The sequence below is a fragment of the Ammospiza nelsoni genome, chromosome 2, assembly GCF_027579445.1.
Source record: "Ammospiza nelsoni isolate bAmmNel1 chromosome 2, bAmmNel1.pri, whole genome shotgun sequence".
NCBI classification, from domain to species: Eukaryota; Metazoa; Chordata; class Aves; order Passeriformes; family Passerellidae; genus Ammospiza; species Ammospiza nelsoni.
Genome location: NC_080634.1, coordinates 30674882 through 30702837, shown reverse-complemented (window position 1 = coordinate 30702837; position 27956 = coordinate 30674882). Strand labels below are relative to the sequence as shown.

At 47.9% G+C, this 27956-nt stretch overlaps 1 protein-coding gene across 2 annotated transcripts; it reads left to right on the top strand.

Annotated features, from left to right (window-relative positions):
• Positions 1 to 2: 2 nt before the first annotated feature.
• LPAR5 (lysophosphatidic acid receptor 5) lies at positions 3 to 13008 on the top strand. Of its 2 annotated transcripts, XM_059465950.1 has the most exons (4): positions 54 to 114; positions 676 to 794; positions 1302 to 1532; positions 7527 to 13008. In XM_059465950.1, exon 4 carries the CDS (start codon positions 7817 to 7819, stop codon positions 8945 to 8947), a length of 1131 nt encoding a protein of 376 aa, XP_059321933.1. In that variant the 5' UTR covers positions 54 to 114; positions 676 to 794; positions 1302 to 1532; positions 7527 to 7816; the 3' UTR covers positions 8948 to 13008. The 2 variants fall into 2 exon arrangements, with proteins under 2 accessions (XP_059321934.1, XP_059321933.1); XM_059465951.1 differs by lacking the exon at positions 676 to 794 and having other exon boundaries at positions 3 to 114.
• The last annotated feature ends 14948 nt before the right edge of the window (positions 13009 to 27956 follow it).

The following is a 27956-nucleotide window of genomic DNA, read 5'->3' as shown; positions in this document are numbered from 1 at the left end:
GAGCTGCTCTGCCCCACGAGCCGAGGCTCCAGGAGACAGCCAGGGGCAGATGTGTGAGCCCACCCTGCTGAGGGGACACAGAGCTCGTGGGCTGGGGCACCGAGACCCGGGGAGGTGAGTGAACCTGGCTGGGTGAGGATGCTGTGGGGCTCGCGGGCTGGGCTGGGTGCCATTGTGTCCTTGTCTGCTCACACATGGAAAAGCCAGGTCTGTGCTCATATGTGTGAGGGGTGAGGGCTGCAGGGGAGGGGGGAGTTCCCACAGAATGTGTCAGACACTCCTTAGGCAAAGGACACCCCCCGTGGCATATCTGCAAGCCTTTATCAGTAGCAACACCTTGGCGGGAACTGAACAAAGATCCCAGCAACGAGCAAGTGAGAAAAGGGGTCTGACTAAAAAGGAGAGGCACTGAAAAGAAGCAGCTCAATGGTTCGGGTGCTGTTGTGCCCTCCATGGATTTATGAGCAGCAGGAGCATATATATCCCTTGGTGTGTCATTCCCTGAATGAGGAGTCAGTAGCAGCAGAACAAGGAAGGCAGGGAGTGAGAAAATCAAACAGCAGCAGGCAAGGGCTGCAGGGAAAGGGAACCCACAGCAACTTCCCAGGGCAGCTGTCCTTGGGGCAGGACGACAGTGGGATCAGGAGTGTCACCATGACTTGTGTCTTCTTCCAGGTGTGCTGAGACTGGCAAAGCAGAAATAGGACTCGAAGCAACAGAGTGCCAGATGGGCTCTGCACAAGGGCAGCTCCCTTCCCAGCTACACGTGGCAGTGCCAGGTCACAGATGTGCTGGTAAATCAGCCCTTGTACTTTCATAGCACTGTGCCTCCTGTAGCCTTGAACACCAGGGACTGAGGTTCGTGGCAAACATGCCTTTGCTTGCCACAGATAATGACACGTCTCTGGAGCCTGGTTCTTTCTGGGATCCTGCCACATGCCAGTGGTGCACAGCTGGGCCCCCAGGCAGGAGTTCAATCCCAAAGCCCCCTAGCCCATGGGAGTGACAGGACTCCAAGACTTTGTGCAGGCTAGCAATTAAATCAGCTTGTCTCTCACTTCCCATATTTCACTTTTACCTCCTGTTTAGCAGTATTTTGGGGAGAGGGATGTTTTGTTTCCCCTCTGTCAGTCCTGGGGGTGGCTGAGTTAGCAAGACAAGCAAATATTTGGCACTATGACCCAGGGCAGGTCTCCTGAGTTGCAAGGACACCTGGGTACTGCTTCTTTCATGATTGCATTTGCTCTTGTAGGATGTGGTTTAGCTTATCAGCCCTTGATAACAAAGTTCATGCTTTGTAGCCAGGCAGAAGTGCATCAGGAAGTGAGAAAGGAGAAGAGACAAACTGCAGCATGCCAGATGCAGAACCAGCCGCAGCGCGGTAGGGGCCAGCTGTGATTTGGATTTGCCCGCTTCTGTTTTGATCCAAACTGCTTTGTGGGCTTGGGGCCCGGATCGAAACCTCTGCGGAGGCAGCAGTCACCAAGCTCCAACCAGCCAGCATCCACACTTGGCTCTTCTCCAGCAGTGAGGTAAGGCAGGGGAACATCTGGAGGGCTGTCTGGGCTGGCACCTCGGGCACTGGTCACCGTGAGCTGCTCTGTGTGTGCTGCCAGCCTGGCCACGGGGCACTGGGGGACATCTGCCCCTCATCAGTGGCCCTATGGACCTAGAGGGGCAAGGCACATCTCTGTATTTATTCAAATTGAGACTTTCCATGGGATCCTGTGATACTAAAAGCATGGGCAGCCTGCAGAGCTTACTTGCCAGGCTGCCCACCATGGGAGCCCTCTTCCACGGGACCCTCGGGAGATGAGGAGGGGTAGCATCTCTTAAGGAGGAGGCAATAGCTGTGTGATCAAACCTCATGAGTTAAATACAGAGGTCTCAGCTTTTGTATCATGTACCTCTCTTTAAAAACAAGCCATCCTAAAACTTGAATGTCTTCACAAAATCTAATCAAATCATCACACAAATCTAATTTTTTGAGTAGACAAAAAGATTAAAAGTGGGGCTTGAATATCACCTGCAGCAGGTAAAAAGCACCCAGATTTATTTAAGAAAATATGTCTCTGATTTCTAGAGTAAAATCGGGTATGTTTTCTGAGGTTTGAAACATTTTTGTTGTTTCCTCTTTGGTTTCAGAATAAGTAAGCGAGCTCATACAGTTTGTGTTTTGTGTTCTGCACCCCAATGCCACATTTGCTCTCTGCATTCTCACTGGAGCCCCAAAACTCCCCATGGCTTTAGCGACAAGCCACTACCAGAAACACTGATTCTGCAGCATCCTCATTAGTATTTTTCCAGCTCTCTTTTTCCACCTCATTTCTCAGCCCCATACTCAGATTCTTCATCATTTTTGTGGTGCTTGGAGGCAGTGACTCCTAGTGAGACAGTGAGACAGGAGAGAGAGGATTCCCAAGACCAGGCAGCAAGATGCCAGGTGCACATCCCATCTCAGGGCATGCCTCCCAGTTCTGGACCTAAAGTATCTTTAGGGCTTCTCACCTCCCAAAAGAAAAAAATCAAAATCCCTGGATTTTGCAAGTCACAGTCTTGGAAGTTGATGGTGTTCTGGGCTCAAATTGAAGAGGAAAAAAAAATGCTTCCTCCACCTCTTGGGACACATAAGGTCAGTCACCAAAGAGAAAGTTTCTTCAGGATTTATAGAGAGCATCTTGTTGTGAGGAGGGGGATTATTCAGCTGTGGTACCACTGCCTCCTTACACAGCTGGTGGCTTGAGATCTCTTGGCAGCTTTTGTGCAGAGCAATGAGTACTTGGGCTTCTTTTAGAGGCAGCCACAAGGAACATGCCTTTTGACTCTCTGACATTAACCAGAATGGATAATTGGTCTCCCTGCTGCCAGCCTGCTTTACCTATCCATACCTTTCCTTTTTAGAGAGGGACAGTCAAAGCAGGACCTCCAAAGCTCACTGGAGAAACTCTCTGCACCCCCAACTTTATCTTTGCAATGACTGTGTCTGCATACATCTTGTTTCTCGCGTGTCTTGGTCACTGTATCTGTTTTGGCAAGTCTGAAACTACCAGCTCAGCTTCCATACCAACACCATAGCAGATTCTTTCTTCTGTGTTTCCATCTACCCACGAAAAAAAATCCCCTCAAAACCCCAATCTATTTTCTGCTCTCAGCAATCTTTGCTGCCAGTTCAGAACTGTGCTGTTCAGCATCTTGAAGGCTGAAAGGCTAGAGTATGTAAGGAAAGACCACTCAGAGAAGAAAGAAAACCTGATGGTGGGCAAAAAAATGAAGAGGTTTCTTTCATTGGTATTCATGTCATGAAAGCCTGGGAGATTTCCACAGCAGAAACTTTCTTTATGGGAAGTTCATAAAAGGACTGTCTCTGGTCCAAGCAGTAGCAGGATCAACCATGGAGCAGTGAGATGAACTCAACAGTGTCTAAAACCACACGGCTCCTACCCCAGAGGTCTGAGAATAACTGAAGGGTGGAAGACCTGACTAATTGTGCCATAGAAACCTTTGCTTAAAACAGCTCTTAAAGGCAGACTCAATTTAAGAAAAGACTCTTGGGGGGGTTTCAGACCAGGGAGCTTGATGGTTTTACAGAACAAATTAGTAGAGGCTATAATAAAGAAAAAATCGATTGGCATACGGTCACATCTAATTACTGGGGAAAAGTCATGATGGCTTTTATACAGAGATGCTGTTCCCACAGTTCTTCCTTAAAGGGCTCAATAAGCATGTGAACAGTGGCCCATGTGGATTTCCAGAAGGCTTTCAAAGGCAGTCTCACCAATGGCACTTAAAAAAAAATTAAAGAAAATGTTCCTACCTGGATAAAAAATGCCTAAAAGAAGGGACAGAGAATGAAGGTAGATGGTTGTTTTTCTCAGTGGAGTTGTGAGACACCTGTGCTGGGGTGTTTGACTTATTCATGAGGGATGAATAATAAAATAACAAATCTGTTGGAGACATAAAATTATTCAAGTTTAAAAAGATGAGGTTTGGCTGCGAAGAACTGCAGAGCTTAAGAGAAGTGTGAGTGACTGGACTTAAACTAACAGCTGAAATTTTATCTAGTGAAGTGATGGGAAAAAGCAAACTGAACTGGCCATTACCACTTGCAAATGAGATCTACACCCACGCAGCTCAGTGCATCCACATTATCAGCACTGTGTGTTTTCAGCACCCCAGCACAGGGCTCACAGAGGCTGCAGCAGAAGGGGAAAAGTGCTGAGAAGGGGCAACAAGGATGTTCAAAAGTTGAACAGAACAGCTTCTCTGCCAGGAAAAACTATGAAGACAAGGACCCTTTAGCCTAAAAACAACAACAACAACAAAAAGTTGCTGGGTGGAAATATGGTAGATGTTTATAATATCCTCAGCCACAAAGTGAAGGTGGATAGGGATGGTTTTTGCCCTGCCTGTTCCAGCACTAAAGCTAAGAATTGAATCTAGCAGATGATGAATCAGAGATGGGTATATGGAAGTGATTCTTCACCTGAGGCACAAATAAGCTGTGGAACTCCTTAGCACTCCTGGCACTGGATAATGTACATGGTAAATTTTACATCAACTCAGAAAAGGACTGAAAAAACCACAATTAAATAAAAGTTCCCTGAGGACTACTGAGTACAACTAGGTCACCTATGGCTCAAGAAATTCCTGGGCTACAATTTGTGCAGGAAGCAGGAAGACAACTTGAGGCAGTGTAACTACATGATTGTACTGTTCTTAACATAATCCCTTTACCATCCACAATTTGAGATGGAATATTAGTGGTAGAAAGCCTGACACAGCAGGGACTGTGCTTACATATTATAATCTCTAGATGTGTTAATTGAATACCTCAGGAAAGCTTGAAAAAACACATTGTCTGTAGAGATAAGTCCTTTTCACCTGACATCTGGCTGGTCTGAGTACATGTGTTACAGCAGGTCATGGTCACTCACTAAGTCACAATCTCAATAACTTTGTTTCCATCAAGATAAAGGTCTGACCACACTCTTCAGTCTGCAATTCATTTCAGGGTTTTGGCTCTAGCAAAAGCTGACATATTCTCCTAGAATTATAGACTCACAGAATATACTGAGTTGGAAGGGACCCATCAGGATCATCAAGGATCATCGAGCCCAGCTCCTGGCCCTGCACAGGACACCCCAAGAGTAACACCATGTGCCTGAGAGCATTGTCCAAACACTTCTTGAACTCTGTCAGGCTCAGTGCTGTGACCACTTCTCCGGGGAGCTGTTCCAGTGCCCAGCCACCCTCTGGGTGAAGAACCTTTTCTAATGTCCAACCTAAACCTCCCCTGATACAACTTCAGGCCATTGCCTGGGGTCCTGTCATGGGTCAGCACAGAGAAGACATCAGTGCCTGCGCCTCCTCTTCCCCTCTTGAGAAAGTTGTAGACCACAATGAGGTCTCCCCTCAGTCTCCTCTTCTCCAAGTGGAACAGACCAAGTGACCTCAGCCACTCCTCATATGGTTTCCCCTCAAGGTCCTTCACCATCCTCATGGCCCTCCTTTGCACACTCTCTAATAGCTCAATGTCTTTCTTACAGTGTCCAAAACTGCACACAGGACTCAAGGTGAGGCTGCACCACTGCAAAGCAGAGCAGGACAATCACCTCCTTTGACCACTGATGATCCTCCTCCTTGAGATTCTTGAAGCATGAAACATTTCTTTTGAAACCAACAACATTCTTGCACTTTTGCCTTGTCATCTTATCTTATGCTCCAAACTTGCACAAGAATTCATGCAAAGTATTCATCCACCAGGAAGGGTAGAATCCACTCAGATATAGTTTGATAAACCATTAGAACTTTTTCTAAGAAACCTGTTTTGGTGATGGACCTGCACAACCACACAAAAGGATGGGCAAGTTGGTAGCTGTCTACACTCTTGTATTAGGTTTCCATCTTTCATTTTTTAACGTGTTGTTACCAGATTGATTCTCTTCCTCTCTGAGGTCAGCACACACTTCTGTCTGCAGCAGATTCTCTGTGGATCCGTGCTTTGCCACACAATGCCATCCAGAAGGTCTGACATGCTTGACATGCCTGTCAAGTTGCTGAGTAATATCAACCTCATGTAAAGACATTCTCTAGACAGAAAACTCTACTTTCCTTTTGAAGTAAATCACAATCTACATGGACTCTTATGAGGGAGTCCCTGTTTGAGCCCTGCAAACAACTGTGGGGAACTGTGTCACACCAATCCCTGTTCCAGTGTGAGTCCCTTCCACAGAGTGCAGTCCTTCAGGAACAGAGAGCTCCAACATGGGTTCACATGGTCTTCTCCAGGGGCAACAGGGGAATCTTTGCTCCGGTGCCTGGAGCACCTCATTCTCCTCCTTCTTCACTGAGCTTGGTGTCTGCAGCAGGGCTGTTTCTATCACATATTCTCACTCCTCTTCCCTGCCTGCAATTGCTGTCTCACAGTAACTTTTTCCCTTTAATTATCCCAGAGGTGCTACCACCATCACTGATGGGCTCAGCCTTGGCCAGTGGCAGGTCCCTCCTGGCACTAGCTATATCAGGCACAGAGGAAATTCCTGGCACACTCTCACAGAACCGCACCTATAGCCCTCCCAGCTGCCAAAACCTTGCCATGCAAACCCCAGTGCTGCTGTTATAGCACCTGCAGCCTTCTCTTGTCCAGCTGAACAAGACCAGTTCCCTCAGCAACTCCTCATGGCACAAGTGCTCCAGCTCCCAGACCCTTTTGTTGGCCTTCCACTGGGCTCACTCCAGCTGATCAGTGTTTGGACAATGCTGCTAGTCAGTACCTGGAGTGGTGACTGGCCTCACACTGCTTTGAAGTCATGTTTGTCCACATGAATCTCATGGCACTTCCTTTTTTGTGTTCCCCTCCATGGCTGTGCTGCTCTGGGTTTCTGGGATATGGGCTGCTTCAAGCAGCAGAAATGAGGCCATACAATCCAAATAAGCACCACTGGTCCCATGCAAGTAAGGACACCAAAGGAGCTGTATGAATGTAAGAACCATAAGGAACTCAAAGTCACTGGAACTGAGTTCTGTGCATGTTGTTTTACCTAAGGAAAAGAGCTTGGGTGGAGTCAGGTCTAACTGTACTGTAATTTTTTTTATCTGAAGTGGATGTACAAAGTCCTTTTTCTCTGATATAAAACAGTACTCTGTCATTTTTATTTTAAGTTCCTTCCAGTCAGCATTTTTCCTTCAAAACACTGCTCTCTTCTTTCTCTTTCTCTGGAGCTGCCTCAACTACTTTCCCTGTGTGCTTGTGGTGTCCCTTTCTTGTATTCATGTGCTCTCAGCAGATCAAAGCAAAGTGCATTCTCTGGGGCTGAGTGATAAATGATTCTGTACAACAACCACTTTCTCTGCACTCTGTCTTCTCCTGCCATGTAATTACTCACTTTTCTAGTGTCCATTTTCCCTCGTCTTTTGGTTTCTTTGTGAGTTCTTGCTGCAGAAGCCGCCATGGTGAGATTTTAACACTTGAACAGATTTCCTCCTCTAATTGAAATTCTTTTGTTTTGGTCTTTCACTTTGACCAGGAATTGTACTGACAGCTGGCAATGATCCTCCATCACCTTGTCACCTCTGGAAAGAATTGCTGAACTGGGGGCAGAAGCAGACTCCACATTACCATCCGTGCCAGATGACCACAGACCAGCAATCCAAAGCAGTGCCAGCCAAGATTGCCCATCTACCTCCCAGCAGCAGATGACAGGAATGACCTGTCTGTGGGCTCCTCAGAGGGGAACAACTTTCCTCAGTGCTCTTCTTTGTGCCTCCTTAGCCCATCACCAGGCTCAGCCATCTCAGCGAGAGCATTCCCTGACCCATGCTGGGCATGTCAGCGTCCAATACATCCAATACATCTCAGACATGCAAGGATTACACCTTCAACCACCACCTCCTCATGCCTGGCTACACCCTGATATTCATCACAGGTTTGATACTCAATGTGGTAGCCCTGTGGATATTTGTCCGATACCTGCGCCTGAAGTCTGTAGTGATGATCTACATGTTGAACCTGGCCATAAGTGACCTCAGCTTCACACTTTCTCTGCCCCTGCGACTCTACTACTATATCAACCACCACTGGCCCTTTGGTAGCTTCCTGTGCCAGGTCTCTGGCTCAGTCTTCCAGATCAACATGTACGGCAGCTGCCTCTTCCTCATGTGCGTCAACCTGGATCGCTACGTTGCCATCGTTCACCCGCTTCGCTGGCGGCATCTGCGGCGCCCCAAGGTGGCTAAGATCCTCTGCTTCATCGTCTGGGTTGTGATCTTCATGGGCTCCATCCCCACAGCTATGGTCCACAAGCAAAACCACTGTAAAGTAAAAAACCAGACCATTTATCTGTGCTTTGAAAGCTTTAGCGACAACATGTGGCAGAATAACCTCTTCCCCCTGGTAATCCTGGCTGAAATCTTGGGGTTTCTCCTGCCTCTCAGCTCTGTGCTGTACTGCTCAATTCGCATCTTTCAGGAGCTCTGCCAGCCCAGCCAGACGAAGACCCTGCGACAGCGGAAGACCGTGCGTCTCCTCTTGGTCAATCTGGTCATCTTCATCATCTGCTTCGTGCCCTACAACACCACCCTGGCGGTTTATGGGATGATAAAGGCCCGGGTGATGAAGGTGGAGGCACAAACACAGACCTCAGTGCGCCAAGCGTTAATTATAACCATGATGTTTGCCAGCATGAACTGCATGCTGGACCCCCTGATCTACTACTTCAGCACCGAGGGCTTCCGAAACACCTTCAAGAAATTGCGGCGGGGACAAGCCTGGGACTCGGAGATGGGAACGCTTAAGCATCGGATTGTGGAGAGTAAGTCACCCCGGGACCACGCTGTGTGTAAAGTAAAACTGTTCCCATCTGAAAACTTTATCCGTCCCCATGAATCATCACCATCGCTTCCTACTGCAGTGTTCCTGAATGGCCCTATTGAGGACTCGGAAATTTAAGCCCAGGAAAGCCATTCCATTGCAGAGTCACACATGCAATAAGGACAGCAAGCCTGTGGGATACAGCAAACTGCTTGAGGGAGCACAGCAGACTGTTTGTGGGTGAATGTGATGGTGCAAAGCTGAAGGATGAAAGGTTGTTTTGAATAAACAGAGGTGCCTTCGTGACATGGTCATACCTGACTCTTTTGGTACAGGAAACAGAGTGGGGAACAAGGATTTGAAACAAACTTAGTGTGTCTAGGTCTGGCCAGCATGAATTCCTATAGCAAGTCCATCCTGACTGAGTAGCTCCTGGCTGGACTGTAGCCTGAGGCAGTTCTGGGGAGCAACAGAATACAGATACGGTACTCACTGCTGACAAAGTGAGTTTACTAGCAGTGGCTGATGTAAACCTTTGACCAGATGTTTCAATGTGAGTCATAGGTCCAGCACAGGACACCTAGATGAGTATCTTAATTTTCCAAAAGAACTGAAGCGTTTAGCAAGCTTTGTTGAGGTCAAGGAGAATAGCTGAGTTTTCAGTAATCTTGCAGAAAATAGGTTCCTAATTATACAGAAAATCACAGACCTTAGCAAAACAATTTTCAGGGAGGTATGTCAAATCTGCAGCTGTACACACACATGGCACAATGGCTATACATTTACCTAAAGCAAAATGTCTTGGGAAACACTAGCATACTTTTAAAAACTACATTCCAAATGGCCCCAGAAAAAAAGAGAGGATACCAATATTGTCATCATATCAGAAGCTCATGCTGATTTTAGTGCTTTGTGCTCTTGTTGTTGGCCCCTATATAGGACAGTTGATTTCGGTTCTGAGTGATTTTCACTGTAGAAAAGGAATGATGTCACAGAATGAGGCTGCAGTGAGATGTATTTGCTTGCACTGTTTGTACATGCTTTTTCAGGCTGCACTGTATGTGAAAGCCCTATAAATCTCCCCAGAAGCGAGGTCCAGCTGTACACAGGCAGTGCCAGAAGCCCCAGTTTTTCACTCCTGCTGATGGCCAAGGGTTGCCTTTCCAATTGCACTGCAAAACAGCCTCTCTGTGGCTTCCAGCAGGTCTCAGGCCATTCTGGAGTGGATCCATTACAGCAGTTTGGTTTTGTTTTTCCTAATGTTAAAGGAAAGGTCAGGGAAAGTGACAAGAAATGTAGTCCAGAGTGCTAGGGTTTATAGTTTTTAGACTTCTCAATAAGCAATAAATCTGGTTTCAAGTTCCTACCTCATGACTGCTGTGGGAATAAATGTATTGTAATATATCACGGGTTGGTGTTAGGAGATACAATGTTTTAAATCCATTTTTGCAGTCTCCCTTGAAGACTCTCTCTTTTATGAGAGATGACTGCAGAAGCAGGTCTTCAAGAAGACTGTAGGAGATGATGAGCCTCTCCACAGAGACACCCTTGTGTCCCCTCCTGCCTGTGACACATTCACCCTGCGTGAGCCAGCTCTGTCCCCTTGCTCAGCCCACGCATCACCAGCAGAGCAGCCTTGAAATCCATTTGCAGATGAAGAACACTTAATGGTGCCCAAGAGATGCAGGGAGAGAGGTGGAAGAGGGCTTGTAGGGCAGTAGATATTCCTATTTTAAGGACTCAGGACTGCCATGAATGTGACACAGTGGCACAGTGTAGCTGCAGAGGAAACAGAGCTGTGTGCATCTCTTCTGCTACCCTTTTGTCCTGGGATTTATGGGATAATGGAGTGATATTACAGCAGATGCACTGATGTCCATTTTCAAACCTTCTACCACCTTCATCTTTTCTAGACCCTTTTCCTTGTCCCTGTCCCTCTGGTCCTTTCTCCTTTCCCTAGTCTAATGCACCATGCACCTAAGCATCAACACAATGCCTTCACAGTTATATTTTCTTCCCTGCCCACAGAAGTTCCTTGTTTCTTTTCTTTTAACTTGGTTAGAGTGCTGTTATAAGTTCACAGAAAGATCTGAGTGGGAAGGGACCTCTGGAGGTCTCTACCAAGACTGCTTGCTCACAGCAGGTTGCTGGGGGCGGTGAGGGCTGGCAGCTCCCTAAAGGAATAGAAGAGCTGAGATCCAGGCATGTAACAAGGCAGGCAGAGGAAGAGGCTTAGCCAGCAAGGGAAAGCATCTGAGCAAGGGGACAAAGGCAGGTATAGGCAGATAGCCGGGTTCAGCTGAGAATCCAGATCATCACGCAAGCTTGTGGTGATGAGGCAGGTCCAAGGTCAAAGTAAGAAGTCAAGTCAGCATCAGGATCGGGTCTGGAGTCAGAAACCAAGGTGAGCCACAGTCCGGAGATTGCCTGACAAGTCCATCATGACAGGGCAGGTCTTGGGTCAGGCCAGGAAGCCTATCCACGGGTCTAGATCCACAGATTGCGTGGTCAGGCACAGGTCAGACTCCTCAGACAGGAGCCAAGGGCAAGTGCACCAGCCTAAAAGCATTCTCTTGGGGCAGGGTTCAGTCCTGGCTGAGGCTCCAGCAGAGCTTTCTGGAAACTCTCCCCAAAGTCATCAGAGGGAAGGGGCTGCCCTCAGCTCCACTGCCTCTGACCTGTCCCCAAGCTCATACAGCCAAACCCAGGAGCAGAGAGAATGTGGGACCCTGAGGCAGTTCAGTTTTCTCAGAGCCTTGTCCAGGTGTTTTCTGAGCACCTCCAAGGATGGTGACTCCTCAGCTTGCTGAGGTACTCACGGCAGTGCTGAAACATGCCCTGGGGAGAGGCTTTTCCTCATGCTCATCAGGATTGTTGCAAGTCACGGCTGTTGTGCTTTCTCAGGGCCACCAGGAGCAGAGTCTGGCTCTGCCTTCTCTCGGCAGGCTTGCCAAGTATGAATGAAATGTCAGCTGGCAGATGCCACTCCTTCGGAAGAGGCCGCTCCTCTGCTGAAGTTACAGTATCCTCCACAGCACACAACTTCTCTAAAAGCACATCAGAAAACAGGATCTTTAATTGTAGCTTCATTCCTGAAAATAGTGGAACTATTTTTACCTGGAACATTTCATAAATATTCCACCTCCAGCAGAGGAAATTTTTGCTCAAATATTTTGACTAAATTATAAATATCTGCAAAGCTGATCTCCTAATGAATCTCATCAACCAGTTTAACAATAAAGAGGGCTGCTGGTCATGTTACATGCAGCAGAAAAGCTCCTGACTTTGGGGTTCTGAAGGCTTTGCTTAATTGTTACATATAGATAGCTGTGTTTTGTCCTTTGGGTCTTCAGTCTTTTTCAGCTTGCATTAGTTTTGTTTTGGTTTTGAGGATTCTAGTCAAATGAAATTGCTTTAGATTCTAGAGGGGATTTGGGATATTTTTCATGTTTGACAGAGAGAATTGGTGTTAGCCAAGTTTCTGCTTCCGCATTTTTGCTTTGTAAGCTTCAGGAGTTTTTTATTCCGTCACATGGTGATAAGGAATAGCACATGTATGTGCTGTCTTTTAATGAAATGAGTCATTCACCCTTATCTTGCTTTATGGCTTCTTTTTTAGTCAGTGAATAAAAAAAAAAAACAGACAAACAAATCTGAAAGTTCTAGGGTATGTCCAAAAATACAAAACAGAACCACCTGAAAGCTTGTGTTTAGTACAACAGGAGCTACATGAAGCAGTGGTATTCAAGAGGGGAAAGTTAAATGGGAATATTTGGGAATAAGCTTGGCAAAGTCTTTTCAACCTGTATAGGTGACCCTCTACATCCTACTGTGATAGTTCTTGAATTCTTGTATGTCAGAGGTAAAAGGTGCCATTCACTACTTCCCTGTACTTCATGCCATTTGCAGATGTGAACATTAAACAAATGTCTCCTGATCAAGTAAGACTAAACAAGTGAAAGGTCAGAAGGATGGCAAAGGCACACAGAACACTTATTCTGTATGGATCAGACAGCATCTGCAAAAATGGACAAATACATTAGGATTTCAACTCCTTTGACTTCCAGAATGGATATGTCCTATGCATCTGGAAATGGTTCCCTACTTGGATGATATATAAAAGTATTGTTATGACTATTAATCATGACTATTAATATTAAAATGTATTTTATACTTTCTAGAAACCCTCTGATACTCTGAGTTCTGTGAGTCAGCTTGAAAAGATGTTTCAGAAGTCCCAGAACAAGCCAGACCTTATCTTCAAATTGTTTTTTGCTTTTATTACTGTTTTTGTTCCTTCCACTGTGTACTGGCTGTGTGCCTCCCACCACGAGTGTATCCCTACAACAAAACATGTATTTTGTATTACAAATGCCCTGAGCAACTTCAGCTGTGCCTGCTTTGAGCTTGGGAGGTACCCCCTGCCTTCCACTCCCCCCGCTATTGCTGGGAGTTGAAACGGATGTCCTCCAGAGGTCCTTCCAACCTAAATAATTGTATGGTTCCCTGACCTTGTGCTTTAGATGCTGATCTGTCATCCCAGGCATTTTTTCATTATCTTTCCCTCCCGGAGTTGTTCTTGCTCGGATTACACTTTGCATACCCTGCTTGCCTTTCAGCGGCAGAGTCCTTGATCCTGTGGCTGAGTGCAGCGAGAGCCTCACATTTTGTGTGTTGCTTTTGAAGCCTTTATTGAAAATTTGTGTGTTCTGCAGTGCTAACAGCATCTCGGCAGAGGCCAGGCTGCCGCTGCGCCGATGCTGATGTACATCCTGCTGACCAAAACCGGCTTAGGGTTTCCTTATTGTTTCCCACATTTCCACTGTCTCTGCTCTTATACGCAGAGAGATCTTTAGGCATGGATCGGGTTTTTTTGTTTGGTTGGTTTGCACAGCATCTTGAGCAGCGAGATCGCGATCAGTGAGGGCTCCCAAGCAAAATAAGAAATAATGTAATGTCACTTAAGAACCTGCTATGCTGGTGATTTTGTCTGAGGTTATCTGGGAGTCTGCAAATACTAAAGTCAGGCATAGCTGTCACTGCTTTTACCTGTTTCAGACAGTGACAGTGACAAGGTGGTTGTAAAACCTCCCTGTACTGCATACACTTTCTCCTGAAGCACGGGCAGCCAACTCTCCACTTGATTCCCTGAAACACAAAGGAACGAGGAAAAACTTTTCTCCCAAGGAGGGCAAGGCGTGGAGGGAGAGGATCAAACTTTTTACTTCCAGGTGATGATAAAAGAGGTTTTCTAACACTATGTGGAAAAAAAAAAAAAAAAAAAAAAAAAAAAAAAAAAGAAAAAAAAAAGAAAAAAAAAAGAAAAGAAAAAAATTAAGAAAAGAAAAGAAAAGGAAAGAAGGGGGAAAAAAGTAGAAGAAAAAAAGGGGAGGAGGGGAAGGGAGGCGGTGCTGAGGCGGCCGGAGGAGGCTCCGCTCCCGCCCCGCTCCCCGCCCGCCCCGCGCTCTCCGCGGCCAACAGCGGCCCCCGGCGGCGCCTCGGGCCGGAGCGGCGGGACCCGGGACCCCCGAGGGGCTCCGGGCACACGGACCCGGCACCTCCGCTCCCTCAGCACCGGCCCCCTCCGAGATGCACCGGGGCAAAGCAGCTCCTCTCAGCTTTCGGAAGAAAACCAATTTGTAAAGAAAAAAAAAGTTAATAAAGGCAAGAAGCTGTAAAACTGAGGTAGGTAAATGTGTGAGTGCTTCTTCGCTGGGAGCAAGGGGAGAAAAGGACTTAATTTTGTTGTCAGGATAGTAACATCCCCGTAAGGTGTTAAGAACAGAATGAAAAAGACTTCTGGAAGTAATCTAGCCCGTGGCACGGGTCAGGGTCTTCCTGAGGGTTTTTACCTGATCAGAACCTGACAAATGTTGAACTCACACATTCAGGGAGCGCTTCGGTAAATGCAAGCACAGCCCCACAGAAGGTGCCGCAGCCCTGCGCTTTGAGTCGAGGAACGCCAGACTGACTTTTCCCCTCCCGGACTCCTTGTGCATAGGTGCCACGTTGTCCTTCCTTACACAACGACAGATTGTTTTCTCCTCAAAGTCCCTTCTTCGTTCACCATGTAGGAAGAAAATCAAGACAGATGAAAAAAAGACAGGAAAAAAAGTCACAGAGAGAAAAAAAAAGTGGCATTTTACATTTTCCCCTGGTTTTTGGTTTTTTCTATGCTGTATACAAATCCATCAGCTGTCTACCACACATATATGAACTCCATTCTGCAAACAGGGCTCCTGATCTTCTCCTGCTTTTCTGTAGTGTTTACCATCCCCGCTTCCAATGGCTTTATAAATTTGAATCAATGTCATTCTCAGGAGGCCCATTAGCTGATAAGGTATTATTACAATTTTATAGGCAGGAAACTTAGTAGCTAAAATGTATGTTCTGAACTACTTCAGATGCCACTTTCTTGAGGCTATATAGCACATATCCACCGCATCACTCCTGTTGATTTAAGTCACAAATACAAGACCTAAGCAATTCTGTGAATCAAACACCAAAGCCCCATGATAAGACTTCCTTCCTCTACAGGAAGGAGCAAAGGACTGGTGATTTTGGGGACCATTTAGTGCATGTGCTCGTGCCCAGTATCACCTGGGGGTCCTGGGGCAAAGGCAGGAGCTGTGAAGGTGGTGGCAAGGGGTTCACAAATACTGTGTTATGAGGAGACTAATTTTTTCAGATGCTTCTATATCAGTGTGCGACATCTAGATAATGAGCAAGGGGAATTAGACATTCTCATTGATGAGCATGCATTTGATATAATTAGCATTACAAAAAACCCGGTGGGACGCTTTGCATAATTTCAGCGTGCTTTAGTCCCCAGTTACAGCCTATTCAGAGGCGACAGGGAGGTTAAAAAAAAAAAAGAGAGAGAGAGAGAGAGAGAGAGAGAGAGAGAAGTGTTGGGGAAACATGCTGCTACAGCTGAGGGACAGCAGACCCTGCAGTACAGCTGGTGAAAGCAGCAGTGTGCCCAGGATACAGAGCCAGGGGGTGGCACACATGTTAAGGGAGACCTGCAACTGGAAAACGTGTGGGAGAAATTTTGCAGTGATGATGCCTGATCAACACTTGCCAAAATTATTGGTGAGAATTTGTAGGCAGGGAAAGGACCTGCGCTGCCACAAGCCAGTTTGTTTGGGGTCATGTTGCAAAAGGTGGCAAGGCATTTGTTGTTGGCCTGGGAAGTGGAGGTTGTCTTCTTGACCACGTCACCTTATTTGCACATCTGGAATGTAACCTGAACCACCACAGAGCACACTTGGTGCTCCGAAAGGACCTCCCTCCAGAGGGGGGAAGTGATGTGGGGAATTGTTCAGGAAGAGACACAGTGAGAGAAAAACATCAGTAGATCTGGTGGCTGGTTACATGAAGTTTATTACCTAGTGAAAGAGCCCACAGCTGTAATCAAGGGGAAAATGCCATCTTTGTCAGAGGTAATGTGATTGAGAAATTTAGAAAGTAAAGGGGTAAGGCAGACAAAAAGCGGCGTAGGCCATTCTGTCATTCTGCACTTTGTACTTTCTAATGGTTGTAGTTATGTACCAGGACAGGATCATTTCTGCTTTCCTATAAGAATGCCACATTTAGATTGTCACTGTGTGATGCTAAAGTCCTGTCACTGGTATTCATGTGGTTTTCTAAATGGTGAGGGAAAGTTATGGCTTACTGGACAAGGAAGAATTAAATATAGGAGAAGCAATAGGAAAATTCTCTGGCTACTTAATTTAGAAATGGTATTTATTGACTTTAGTTTCAGAGTAACTGCCAGTAGCAATATATCGTCAGTCTGGTAAGTGGATCATTGCCACAGGCAGGGTGACATCAGTGCTTCAAAGGGAAATGGTCAGGCTCATCACTAGAGCTATTTTTGAAGCTTTGGAGGGCCCTGTCATAGATACAATTCTCTGTTTCACTTTCTTCCAACCTGACCTTGTGCTCTCTGTTCCCTCCATGCTGTCCTTCCTCATGCGATTTTCTGGACAGGCAATCTGAAAGTACTAAGAAAACTACTCTTGCAAAAACCTGAGGGACTCTTCACCAAAAATGTAATTCAGCTGGGAGAGCAATTTCCCAAGGACACCAAAACACGGCATGAAGCTGATTGTGCCTGCCTTTTTCACCACTTTTATTTCTGTCCTTGGGTTGACTTCCACAGCCCTCTATAGGGGGTAGCCTTCACCAACTTAAGAAAATAAAAAATAATTTAATAAAGAAAAGTGTTTCCTACTGGCTTGTGTTTAGCACAGGGGTGGTATTGTGATCCTGAGAAACAACTTTCTCAGCGCTGATGGTTTGATCTGCCTGAGTTTTGTGCTGCTTTTCCTGCCTGTCAGGGTGAGCAGGGTGGTGGGTGTGGATCTTGGAGTCTGACAGACAGCTCTTCCCCATGCCAAGCTCCTGCAAGCAGCAGAGCACTGCAGAGGGCAGTTGTCCTGCTTTGTGTTTCCAATTGCCAAGGCTGCCTATGAGACATCAGGCTGCAACAAAGCCTGAAAGAAATGGGAAAGGCTCTGAGACGTGTTGGAGAAGACTCTTGTGCTCTTTACCAGAGGAGTGTTTTGAGAAATCGACAGCACAGTCACCCTACCAAGAACACAGGATCTTCATAGCACGGGCTCTGTGCTTGGATGCCACGGCAAAGGTCCAGAATGGCCTTTTGTCTCATCTCCTTGGACTCATGCCACAGTGATGGATGCTTTTGGAAGCTGATGGGGCCTTGCTTGTGTCTGAACCTGCAGCCATTTGGAGCTCACAGCCTGCTGATCTTGTGTAGCTCCTGGGTGCAGCGGATACTCCTTGTCCTGCACCGAGCCTGCATCAAATCCATCTCAAGTTCCTTTCCCAGACAGACTATGGAATTATTTCCAGGGTATAATTTTGAAGAGCAAGCCAGTCAAGGAAAGTCAGCATCTTTTCTTATATTTTGTTGCTCCCACAGCTTCTTTGAGGGAGAGAAGGCCGGGGAGGGGAGGGGAGAGGAGGAGGGGAGGGACAGGGAAAGGGGAAGAAAAAAGCTTGAGCATCCATAAAAGAGGTCAAATTACAAAAAGAGAGATTCCACTTGCCTGCACATGCAACTAGGGCAGGGTAAACTGGAAACTTTGTTGGTGAGGTGCAATGTCCTTGTTTTGGGTATCTGGTAGAGTATATTTGGCTGTTGACTAAAGAATTTTTTTTAAAAATATGGTAGCACAAGACTTGAAGAGCAACTTTAACATCTGACATTGTCCCTATCTGCTGCTCTGGGAAGTTTCTTAATGTCATTTTTATTTCTGCTTCAAGTCTAGGTGACTGCATCTCTCAGCAAACATACCAGGTGTTGTTGGAGAGACAGACAAACCTCTGGGAATGGCATACCTCACAGGGCTCAGTCACTCTCAGCCTCTGTGGTTTCACAGATTTTGAAAAAGATGGGTAAAGGAGAAGAATCACTCAGCCTTCAACAAATTTTGGATGGACCACATCCAGATCTGGCATCCCTGTCTCCTACCCATCAGCAACCCTGGTGAAACCCCCAACAGCCTGGGCAGCAAGTAAGTGTGAAGGGCAGGTATGGAAACTTTAGGTGGAAGTGAGCAGAGCACATAGGAATTAGGAAAAGGTAGAGCACAGATGCTGGGAGCACTTTATCCATTTTATATAAAAAGAGCTTTCTATCCGGGCTGCTTACTCAACCCTTCCCCCCCCACCACCAAAAAAAAAAAAAAAAATCCAGGATTTGTTAGGCACAGACTTTATATAGACAGTCCTCATTCATTTGGTCCAATCTCTGTGACATTATCAAGGAGTTTGGAAAGGGACCAAATGAGGATGTGGGGACCAGGAGGGATGCTCTTTTGGCCCTAAGATGGTCTCAGGATGTCATGTATGGGCTGGTGAAGGAATCAGATCTTTTTCAGGACAAACTGATTTGTGTTTTTTCCATGCGGAGAATGACAGCTTGGAAACTGTTGTAGAATCCTCTCTGTCTTTTTATTCTTTTTCTTTCTCTCCTTTAACATTTCAGGATAGAAGTGCTGCCAGCCCCAGGATTCCTGAATCACGACTCAACAATGAGGAGATACAGGAACCTAAAGGTTTGCTTGTGCCCCTGGAACAAGATGGACAATAGTGCTTGTTTGGCCACTCCTCACCCACCCCCCTGCCTCAAGTCTCCTTGTTCGGTTATCTGAATGCTCTTCCTGCTCTTTGGTTCCTTAATGAGTCTGGCACAGCTTGTCCTTTCCTATCTCCACATCCAGTGTTGTTACATCCCTCCTACCATTTTTAGCTCCTCTTTTTCTCCTCGTTTCACTGGCTCCAACACTGCTCCTCTCTCCACAGCTCCCAAGACTAGCTGCTTGCTTTTCAAATAGTCTTCTCTCTCTCTAGGCCCTGCTTCCACTACAGCAATCACTCCTGACTTTTATAATCCCATGTACTCTAATTTTCCATCTAGTCACATTATTCAGCCAGTCAAGGTTCTTTTCTCCCACTTCCATCCCTTTGTTTTCCAGTAACTCCTTCTGTCTTTATGCTCACAACAGACAGTATCATAAAGCTGCTGGCCCTCATCTATTCTCCATGTTTCCCTTCCCCAAGGGTCTTGCTGTTCTCCTTTCACTCAGCTGCTCCTCCTTCCCCCTAGAGCAGTCACCTGGGTGACTGGGTCCCTACACAAGATGGCTGGCACTCACACAACCTTATCCCACCTTTGTGACACAGTGTTGACAGCAGATCTTGGAAGAACTACACAGGGAAAAATCTCAAATGTCCCTACAGAGCATGTGTGAAATGGATTTTTTTTAAAGGCTTATCATTGATCAAAATTTGGCATGGATTTTTATGGGGATAGTGAGTAGTGTAGCTCTGACGTAAGGACAGCTCTCCTTCATAGGTTTCAGCTTCCTCCTCCAAAGCAGTTGGGCAAAAAGACTGTTCTTTTTAACATACACTTTAACACTCAAATCCAAAATGTTTTGCTCTGCCTTTTTTTATTTCTCCCTGAGTAGACTTAATGTACAGGCTGAAGCCATACTTAAAAAGAAAACAAAAATTATAAAAAAAATCAGATGTAGGCAGACAGCCAGAATGGAACATTTCAGCTCCAATCATAAAAATTACAAGCAACTGAATGGTTTACAGTGGGAATGCCCAGTCTATCTAATTCCATCTCTGCTGGTAAATTTTTCCTTGCTAAAACCTGCACTTTGAACTTGCCACTCAGGGATCAATCACATTGCTGTTCCTAGCAGCTTCAGAATGAGGCAGGAATACAGGACTTGCTTTGCCATAGATCAGGGCTTCTCAGAAGCTTTGTCTGAATTGTGAGGCAGATGGGGAAATGAGGCCTGATAGCTGGAAACAAATTCACACACAAAGCCTAAAATATTTCTGTGGAAAGAGAGAAGGTCAAAGACAAAAGCTGGAGCTTTTCCTAACGTGGTTGGTCTGTTAGCAATGTCACCAGTGTAAATCAATCCATTTTAAAACAGTCTTGTCACACCTCCATAAACAGCTAATGTGGACACGTTCAAAGCCTCAGCTAAGACAGAACATTTTGAAGTGGTATAATTAAATCTGGTGTATTCTTAAAGGATGAGGCACCTGTTCCCTGAGTGCAATCAAAGAGAGAGCCTGCAGGCTGGCATGGCTCGCTGCCCGGGACACCGATGCTGTTCCTGTGCCCGCTTGCAGCTCACAGACGCTGGGTGGCAACTCTGGCTCCTGCAGAAATGCAGCTCCTGCTCCCTGGGGCAGCAGCCAGGCTGCAGCAGTCACCCTGGCTGCCTGTGAGAGGTGCAAGACGGGAAAGGCTGCACGGCACAGCACCTGACATGGTGGCTGAGGAGAACAGGAGGAGAGGAGGAAATGGCTGCTGGCAGGGCAGGCAGGCCCTGACAACTGGGATGCTCCAGCAGGGTCTGTACACGGCCACTGCAGTCAGAACAGCCCTCCTCCTGCAGCTGTTGTGCCATGAAAAGCTGGACTTCCCACTGCAGCAGGCACATGTGCTCTGTTGCCAGAGCCAAGAGAGGAGCAACATCTACTGCAGGAGGTCAGTAGTGAACAGCCAGGGGACGGGAGCACCTAAAATGTGACAGATTTCCACTAAGCAAGTGTGTGCCCAAACCACAGATTTATCCAATTAAAAGCCAGGCTTGGAGCAGTTTAAGTTTATTCTCTGCATTAGGCATTCCTGATATTTTACTAAACAGATGTAAAGTTGCTTTAAATTCAGCACATGCAAAGGGTGTGGTATGGACCATACACTGCAAACTAGAGCTCTATGTTAACTCAAACTGGCATGACCTCACTTGGCCCTTCAGCTACCCTCTAGGTAAAAGAAGGAAAAAACAGGAATGTTCCCAAGGAGGCAGGCTGGAGACCAGCTTAATCTGTGCCCAAGTGCACAGAAACCTCAAAAACAGCGAGTGGGAAGAATTGTCAGAAGGACTCAGGGCTTCCATTCTCTGAGTCCAGAGCTCCCTCTCCAAGGCAGTGGAGTGCTGCGTGTGTTTGCTCCCTTGTTTCTTACAGATGCCAAAGGATCATCTGCAAACAAAACGTATGACAGGCAGAATAAAACGGGCAGCAATCTGCAGACTCCATCCTCGACCGCCTCGTGCTCCCCTGCAGACGCTTTCCCTGTAAAACAGATCTGCCACAGGGGGACTCCCTGTAAAACACAGAGTTTGCAAAGGGGGCTCCTGCGTTTGCTGCCGGAAAGCCGACAGACAAAGGGACCACACCTCGGCAGTAGTGCCGGTGCCGGTGGCCACCGCTGGGGCCGCCGGTGGGCCCGCAGCCACGGGCGTGCTCCTGGCAGACCCCTTCTCTGGTTTCACCGGGGCGAGGCCCTATGGAGCACCTTGCAGCAGCAGCCGTGGGTTTCTCACAGGGAAAAGAGAATGCTTCCTGCCTTTCCGTGCAGCAGCATCTGAACTTGCTGCTGCTGCTCTAAGACCTCATCCCTTGGAATGTTCTGCCTGGATCTGACTGAAGGGATGCAGGCATCTTTACTGCATCCCATCCAACAAGGAAACATCTCACTCTCTTGTCACCATGCATTACTACTTCCCAGCCCACCTTTTAATTCACGAAGTCTGTAATTTGTAGCTGTCGTTCAGAGTGTGGGGAATTACAGTTTTTTAGTTCTTTTCTGTGTATTAGCCTTTTACATGTCATTATTTCAGCTTCTGGGGCTTACACTTCCTTTTCTTCTCTTAGCTATCAGGACACATGTGCTGGCTTTAACAAGAAGTAGACGTTGTGAGTGCTGAGCTGTACTTGTAATGGCAGGTAGTGAAAGAACCCAGGAGAAGAACAGAGCAGCTCCAAAACACTCCCTGCAGCCCACAACACTAAATCCAGTTGGGGCACAGGGATGGGGCTGAAAGCAAAACCCAAAGACAGCAGTAAAAACTGCCTTCAGAAATAAAACAAATACACTCAATATGAGCGGATGGCAAGATGTGGAGTTATCTTCCATACCAGGCGTGCGATAATGCGGATGTGAGTGGATACGGAGCCGACCCCAACACAGCCCACAGTGGCCGTGGGCGAGGAGCAGGCCTTTCCAACAGCACCTGGCAAACTAGGTCAGGGCTCAGCGGTCACAAAGGCCATGCCAGCGTAGCCCTGGGCCCCTCGGCCGCAGGGGCTCCGTCCAAACCAGACACACACCGTGTCATGGGTGTCACGGCATGGCACAGCACAGCACGGCATGGGAGTTGCTCCAGCTTTGTACTTTTCTGCTGACTCGATGGTGGCCGGGCAGGCGGGCAGTGCCTGGGCTGGGTGTGGACACCAAGGGCTGAGTGAGGAAGGCACCACTGCGGCGAGGGGCCCAGCAAGGGCTGGGGGCACCGGGACAAGGCCCTGGGAAGGTGTGTGGCTAAGGCGGCAGCTGGGGCAGCAGTGGCTGCCAGGTGAGGGGGAAGCCAAAGAGGAGCACGGCGGCGAGGCTGGGGCGAGGCAGCGGGGGCAGACAGGAGCGGGGAGGTGCAGGGGAGAGGACCGGACCGGTCCGGGCCGAGCGGGGCAGGCGGGCTCTGGCCCCCGGGGTCAGGCCTCAGCCGCGGCTTTATGGCATGGCGGGCCGCGAGTATTATGGGATGGCGAGCCCGTCTGCGGGGGGGGGAAGGGCGAGCCGCGAGTATTATGGGATGGCGAGGCCTCCCGCGACCGGAGGGGGGCAGGTGGGTGGCAGGGCGTATTATGGGATGGCGGGCGCTCGTGCCGCCGGAGGGAGTATTATGGGATGGGGAGGATGCCCCAGAAGGAGCGGGGGGGATGAAGCGGGCGGCTATTATGGGATGGCAGGGCCCGCCGCAGACCCGGCGTGGGGCGAGAGTATTATGGGATGGCACCATTCCCAGCGCGGTGTGACCGGGCCACTATTATGGGATGGCTCTACCTTGCGGCGGGGCTGCCTCCCTGGGAAGTATTATGGGATGCAGCAGGAAGGAGGAGGGGGCGCTGCGGGACGCCGGGGGGAGGCTGCAGCCCCAGCCAGGCTTCCTGGCGGTGCCCGCCGGGACCTCCCCGCGGTGCCCCCGTCCGGCCCCGACCCCCCCTGCCCCCCTCAGTCGGGACCAATAAAGCCGGCAGGGTATTATGGGATGGCGCGGGGGTGGGGTGGGGGGGTGGTTGCCATGGTGTGTTTCCCGTGGGTGGCTATTATGGGATGGAGTCGCCTTTGTGAACTATTATGGGATGCGGGGTGGGGCCGCGCGGGCCCCGCTGCCCCCCGGAGGATGGCAGCGCCGGGATGCGCCGGGCACGGGGCACGCGGCACACGGCACAAGGCACAACCCGGGCGGGCTCCTGGCCGCCGGCCGCACGTGGGCTCCCGAGGAACCCTCGGCCGGGTCCCCGGCATGGCGAGGCTGCGGGCTCCTGCTTGCCCTCGCAAGCAAATTCTCACCCCAGCGTAGCTGAGGGAGGGAAAAAACCCACAGCCATTCAAACTGGGACTGTGGAGCATCTCAGCGTCTCATTTGTGCATTAGTCCCAAGCGTACTGTTTTTAGGAAGAAAGTTGCTGTCTGAGTCCAAGTGTCACAAAGCTGTGACTTCTAAGTTCGAGAAGCGTACACAAGGATGGCACAAAGCAAGACGTGTCCCTGCACGGCCCATCCCAGAGCACATGTGATCCTCGTTTTCTGCACCGGGGGCACAGCCCCAAAGTACCTGGTCTGCTTCTTGCCCGAAGTGAGAGGAAACCTCCTCCAGACACGTGTGCCTGTGGCAGCTCTGTAAACCCCTGCCCGGTTTGGAGCCCATGGTGACTTGGTAGGTATCACCATCGAGATTTGAGTCCCCTCCTCTCCAGCCAGCCCGAGTCCATCAGCTCTGCTCAGCAGCAGTGCTCTTCTCGCCCAGCCAAACGGGGAATGCAACCTCCAGGCTAATTAGCAGTGTTCCCTGGAGCACAGTTGTTGCTGGGTGCAGCGCTGGAAACACCTCTCCCAGATCCAGGTGGAGGTAGGAGATGAAGGAGAGCTCTGTCCCAGCCTGTTTTTGCAGTGTTTCTGCTAAATGAGCTCAAGAGATGTGAGTCGGTGTTAGTGATGTTTTTGCCAGCATGCACCAGCTTTGATACAGGAGGCAAAAATCGGTATGGCAGAACTGCAGTCCAGGCAGCTCAAACCAGTGGGGTGTTGTTGCAGCCCCTTTGAGACCGCTGGCTCCTTCCCTGGCTGGATCCAACTATTTGTTTCATGAAAAGGGGCATCTCTAAGGCACTTTAGGGAAATGAGAACCTAAAAATGGTAACTAATAAGCATTCTTAACTTTCGTGTGTTGCTTGCAGCTTTTATTACTCATTATATACAGAATTCTATGTTAAAAGACTGGTGTAAAAGTCAAATTTTTATAATTGCAAAATAGCATTTGATTTTTACGCCTTACTAAGTGCCTCCATCTTCAGGGAAAAAAAGTGAAAATAAACATGGAAAATTCGAATCTGAGTATCTGATGTCTGGCAGAGTTCTGAGTAACTGAAAACAGACTTGTGATGGAAAATATCGAGTAACCTTAGCTATAGGTGTCAGTACCAAGTATGTGATGTTTGTTAAAGCAAACAAACCAGCGAAGCACACAGAGATAGAGATCAGCCGTTCTGATTTCCAGGGGGCTGAGCAACCCCCAATCTTCTGCGTCTCTCCCCCGCCTGGTTGTGCGCCGCCAGCCCTGCCTGCTGCACCGTGCACGTCTGGCTGACACGGTGCGGCTCCGGCTGCGCGGCCACGCCGCTCTCCCTGCCCCCTCCTGCTCCTGGCAAAACAGGAGACGAGGCTCATGACGAGTGCTGAGCGAAGTCTGAAATGCTCTTCCCCTAACGGGAAGTAGATGCAGAGTCACGCTGTTATATGGGCAGCCCTCACCTAGGTGGCTGTTGGAGAGTGACTCGATTGTCCACTGACAGTAGGGTGTTCTCAAAAAAGGAGCACATGTTCTTGACCTTATTCTGGTTGTACACTCCAAAATCCTCGGTGTGCAAGTATCTTTCTGCCTCTTGTTCCAGTGGCATTTGTCTGCTGCAGGAGCAGCTCCTTGGACATGACAGGAAGGGCTGTCTTCTCCACAAAACCAGGAGACTTTCCTGTGTCATTTTCTGCCATGTCTGACACCAAAGTAAAGACTCTTCCGGTGGGCTAAACAAGTAAGCTCATGCTTTTCTTTGAAAAAAACCCCACTCAAACTAAATAAGGGAAAAAAAAAAAATAGAAGGGGGGGTGCATGATGAAGAAAATTGAAATGAAACAATAATGAAAATTGATCATTTAGATTTCCTTAGCTTGCCATGGAGACTCTGTAAAAAGCTGGGAGTGGAGAAGTGTATCCTGGGCAGAAGAAAAAGCTTTTGTAGTGGTAGGGGAGACTTGCAGAATCCAGGACGGTTACTTTGGCTAATGCTGGGGATACAGAATTCTCACACCATAGTTTAAAATGGGGGCAGGGGGACTTGGGTGTTGAAGAGACACAGACTCTGGGACAATAACCGGATATTGAGCGAAAGTTAGAACTATTTTCTTGCTAATTCCAAAGTAAAAATTACCTATCTCAGAGTTTGATACCCCCTCTTCGCTCAAAAAATTATCTAGGGCAAAAGATTCAATTAAACTGGGTAAGTAAAATTCTCTACTCTCTCTAAAATTCTCTACTTTACCAAAGAAAAAACAAAAAGGGCAAGGCTTCTCAGAAATCCTGGCATCTTCAGGGTTCCTTCTCAGAAGTGGTAAAACCTTAGCTCAGTCATGGCGAGCCTCAGTACGATCTGGAGAGCCTACAGGGCTGCTGAATGGCAAACACCAGGAGTAAGTCCATCCACATTAGGTCCAAGCAGTCAAAACTAGGTTAAAGGAAGAGGTGAAATGTAGCTGCAGCCTTTGCAGAACAGCATCACATTCCCAGGTACATCAGGGGCTGCCAGTTTTACGCAGACACTGGAAGATATTTTTCATGTTACCGGTTGTATGTAACCTGACAGAACAGATATTACAGACTGGCTAGAGCAACGCTCAGTCCGGGAAACAGCAAAAATGAGGAGAACAGAAGTGTGGCTGTGTCCCAGCCCACAAATGAAGCAATACAGTGGCAGCATTGCAGTGCCCAGCATCTAAACCCATCAGCCCCTCTGTATTGTTACGGAACGTGAGAGGAGCTGACAAAAAATAGCCTGAAAGGCCATAAACCGATCTTTCAGATCACATTGTCTGCAGCACCAGCATGTCAGGCTTGTAGTGCGTTATCTGTGTCCCACATACGAACGGTCCATGCTAGGCTGGAGAGTCTCCCCTCTTTCCAAAAATGCTCTGGAGTTCCTTCCTCCCAGCCTCACATCCCACACTGGGCAGCACTGAAACACACAGGACAGAGGTTTCCAGCCTGCTACCCTGAGTTCCAGGGTGAAACAATGTCAAAAGCTTTGTTCTTCTTGTTACCTTGGGGCAATATGTTTGAAAGTGAACATAAATTAAAAGTGAAAGTGAGAAAGGTCTGTGGGCCTGATAAAAGCCTGGACAGAGGCAGCTGCCCATGAGGTGGAGGAAGATGGGGCAGGACTCTCCTGGGTCCCACACAGGGACCTGAACCCTGACTAACTTAGACCATGCACAAAACTACAGAAATCATTTAGAGGTCACCCCAGCTTGCTACTGAGGGAGTACAGAGTCCACCTCACCCAGTTGTTCTTGGAAGCAGAGCTGGGCAGGGGTGTGTGGAAGGTCCTCTGGCCAGTTTGGATTTCTCAACACGGGTGCAGCACCAAAGCAAGATGTTGTAGACATTTTCCCCATGGGAAGTGTGCTGTGGGCTTGTTCAGGGTGTTGACAGCCATCAGCACAGGTAGGGAAGATTGTGTTACACGGATCTTCCTGTAATTGTTTCCAAGCCAAGCGCTATAAACTCAAAAGATTCAATTAAACTGGGTAAGTAATTGAACCACAGTAAGGTACGGAAACTTCCAAGTTTAAAGCAGCCAAATAACTAGAAATCTATTTCATGGAAATCTATCTTTCCTCATCCAAGAAAAATATTTAGAAATAGATATATTTTTGATCCATTTAATCTACTTGGCCCTCACAAACAGTAAAAACACCTTAACCATAATAATGTATATCCCATATGGAGTTATTGTCTTGAGGGAAAATTAAGATTTCTTCTGACTAAGAAACTTTGACTTACGAAGGAAAAAAGCAGTTTGAGCTGAGGTGGGGAATCTTGGGCACATTCATGATAAAAATGTGTTCATTTGTCATGCAGAGAAAGATTTTAGGGAGGTGGTGGCTCATTGGGAAGATGCATGCCTTAGCATTGGAGGCATCGAACACACATTGCCTAACCAGTAGCAAGCAGCCTTCTTCGGACCAAAACCATGCTGGCAAGAGCATTGGGAATCACCTGCAGAGAGAGTCCCAGTACCTAACTCCCTTTGCAGGATCTTCATCTGCATCAGACCTCTCCCCTTGTAGCCAAGCCACTGGGGGAAAGAGGCAAATATGGAGTTGGTGGGCACTGGTGGGTGATGGGCTGCTCAGCTCGGGAATTTGGTGTGGCTGTCTGTCTGGCTCCTGTTGAGAGGGGATTGTGGCTGTCAGCACATGCAAGGAGGGAATGAGAAGTCCTGCAGAGGTCCACGTGAGTTTGGT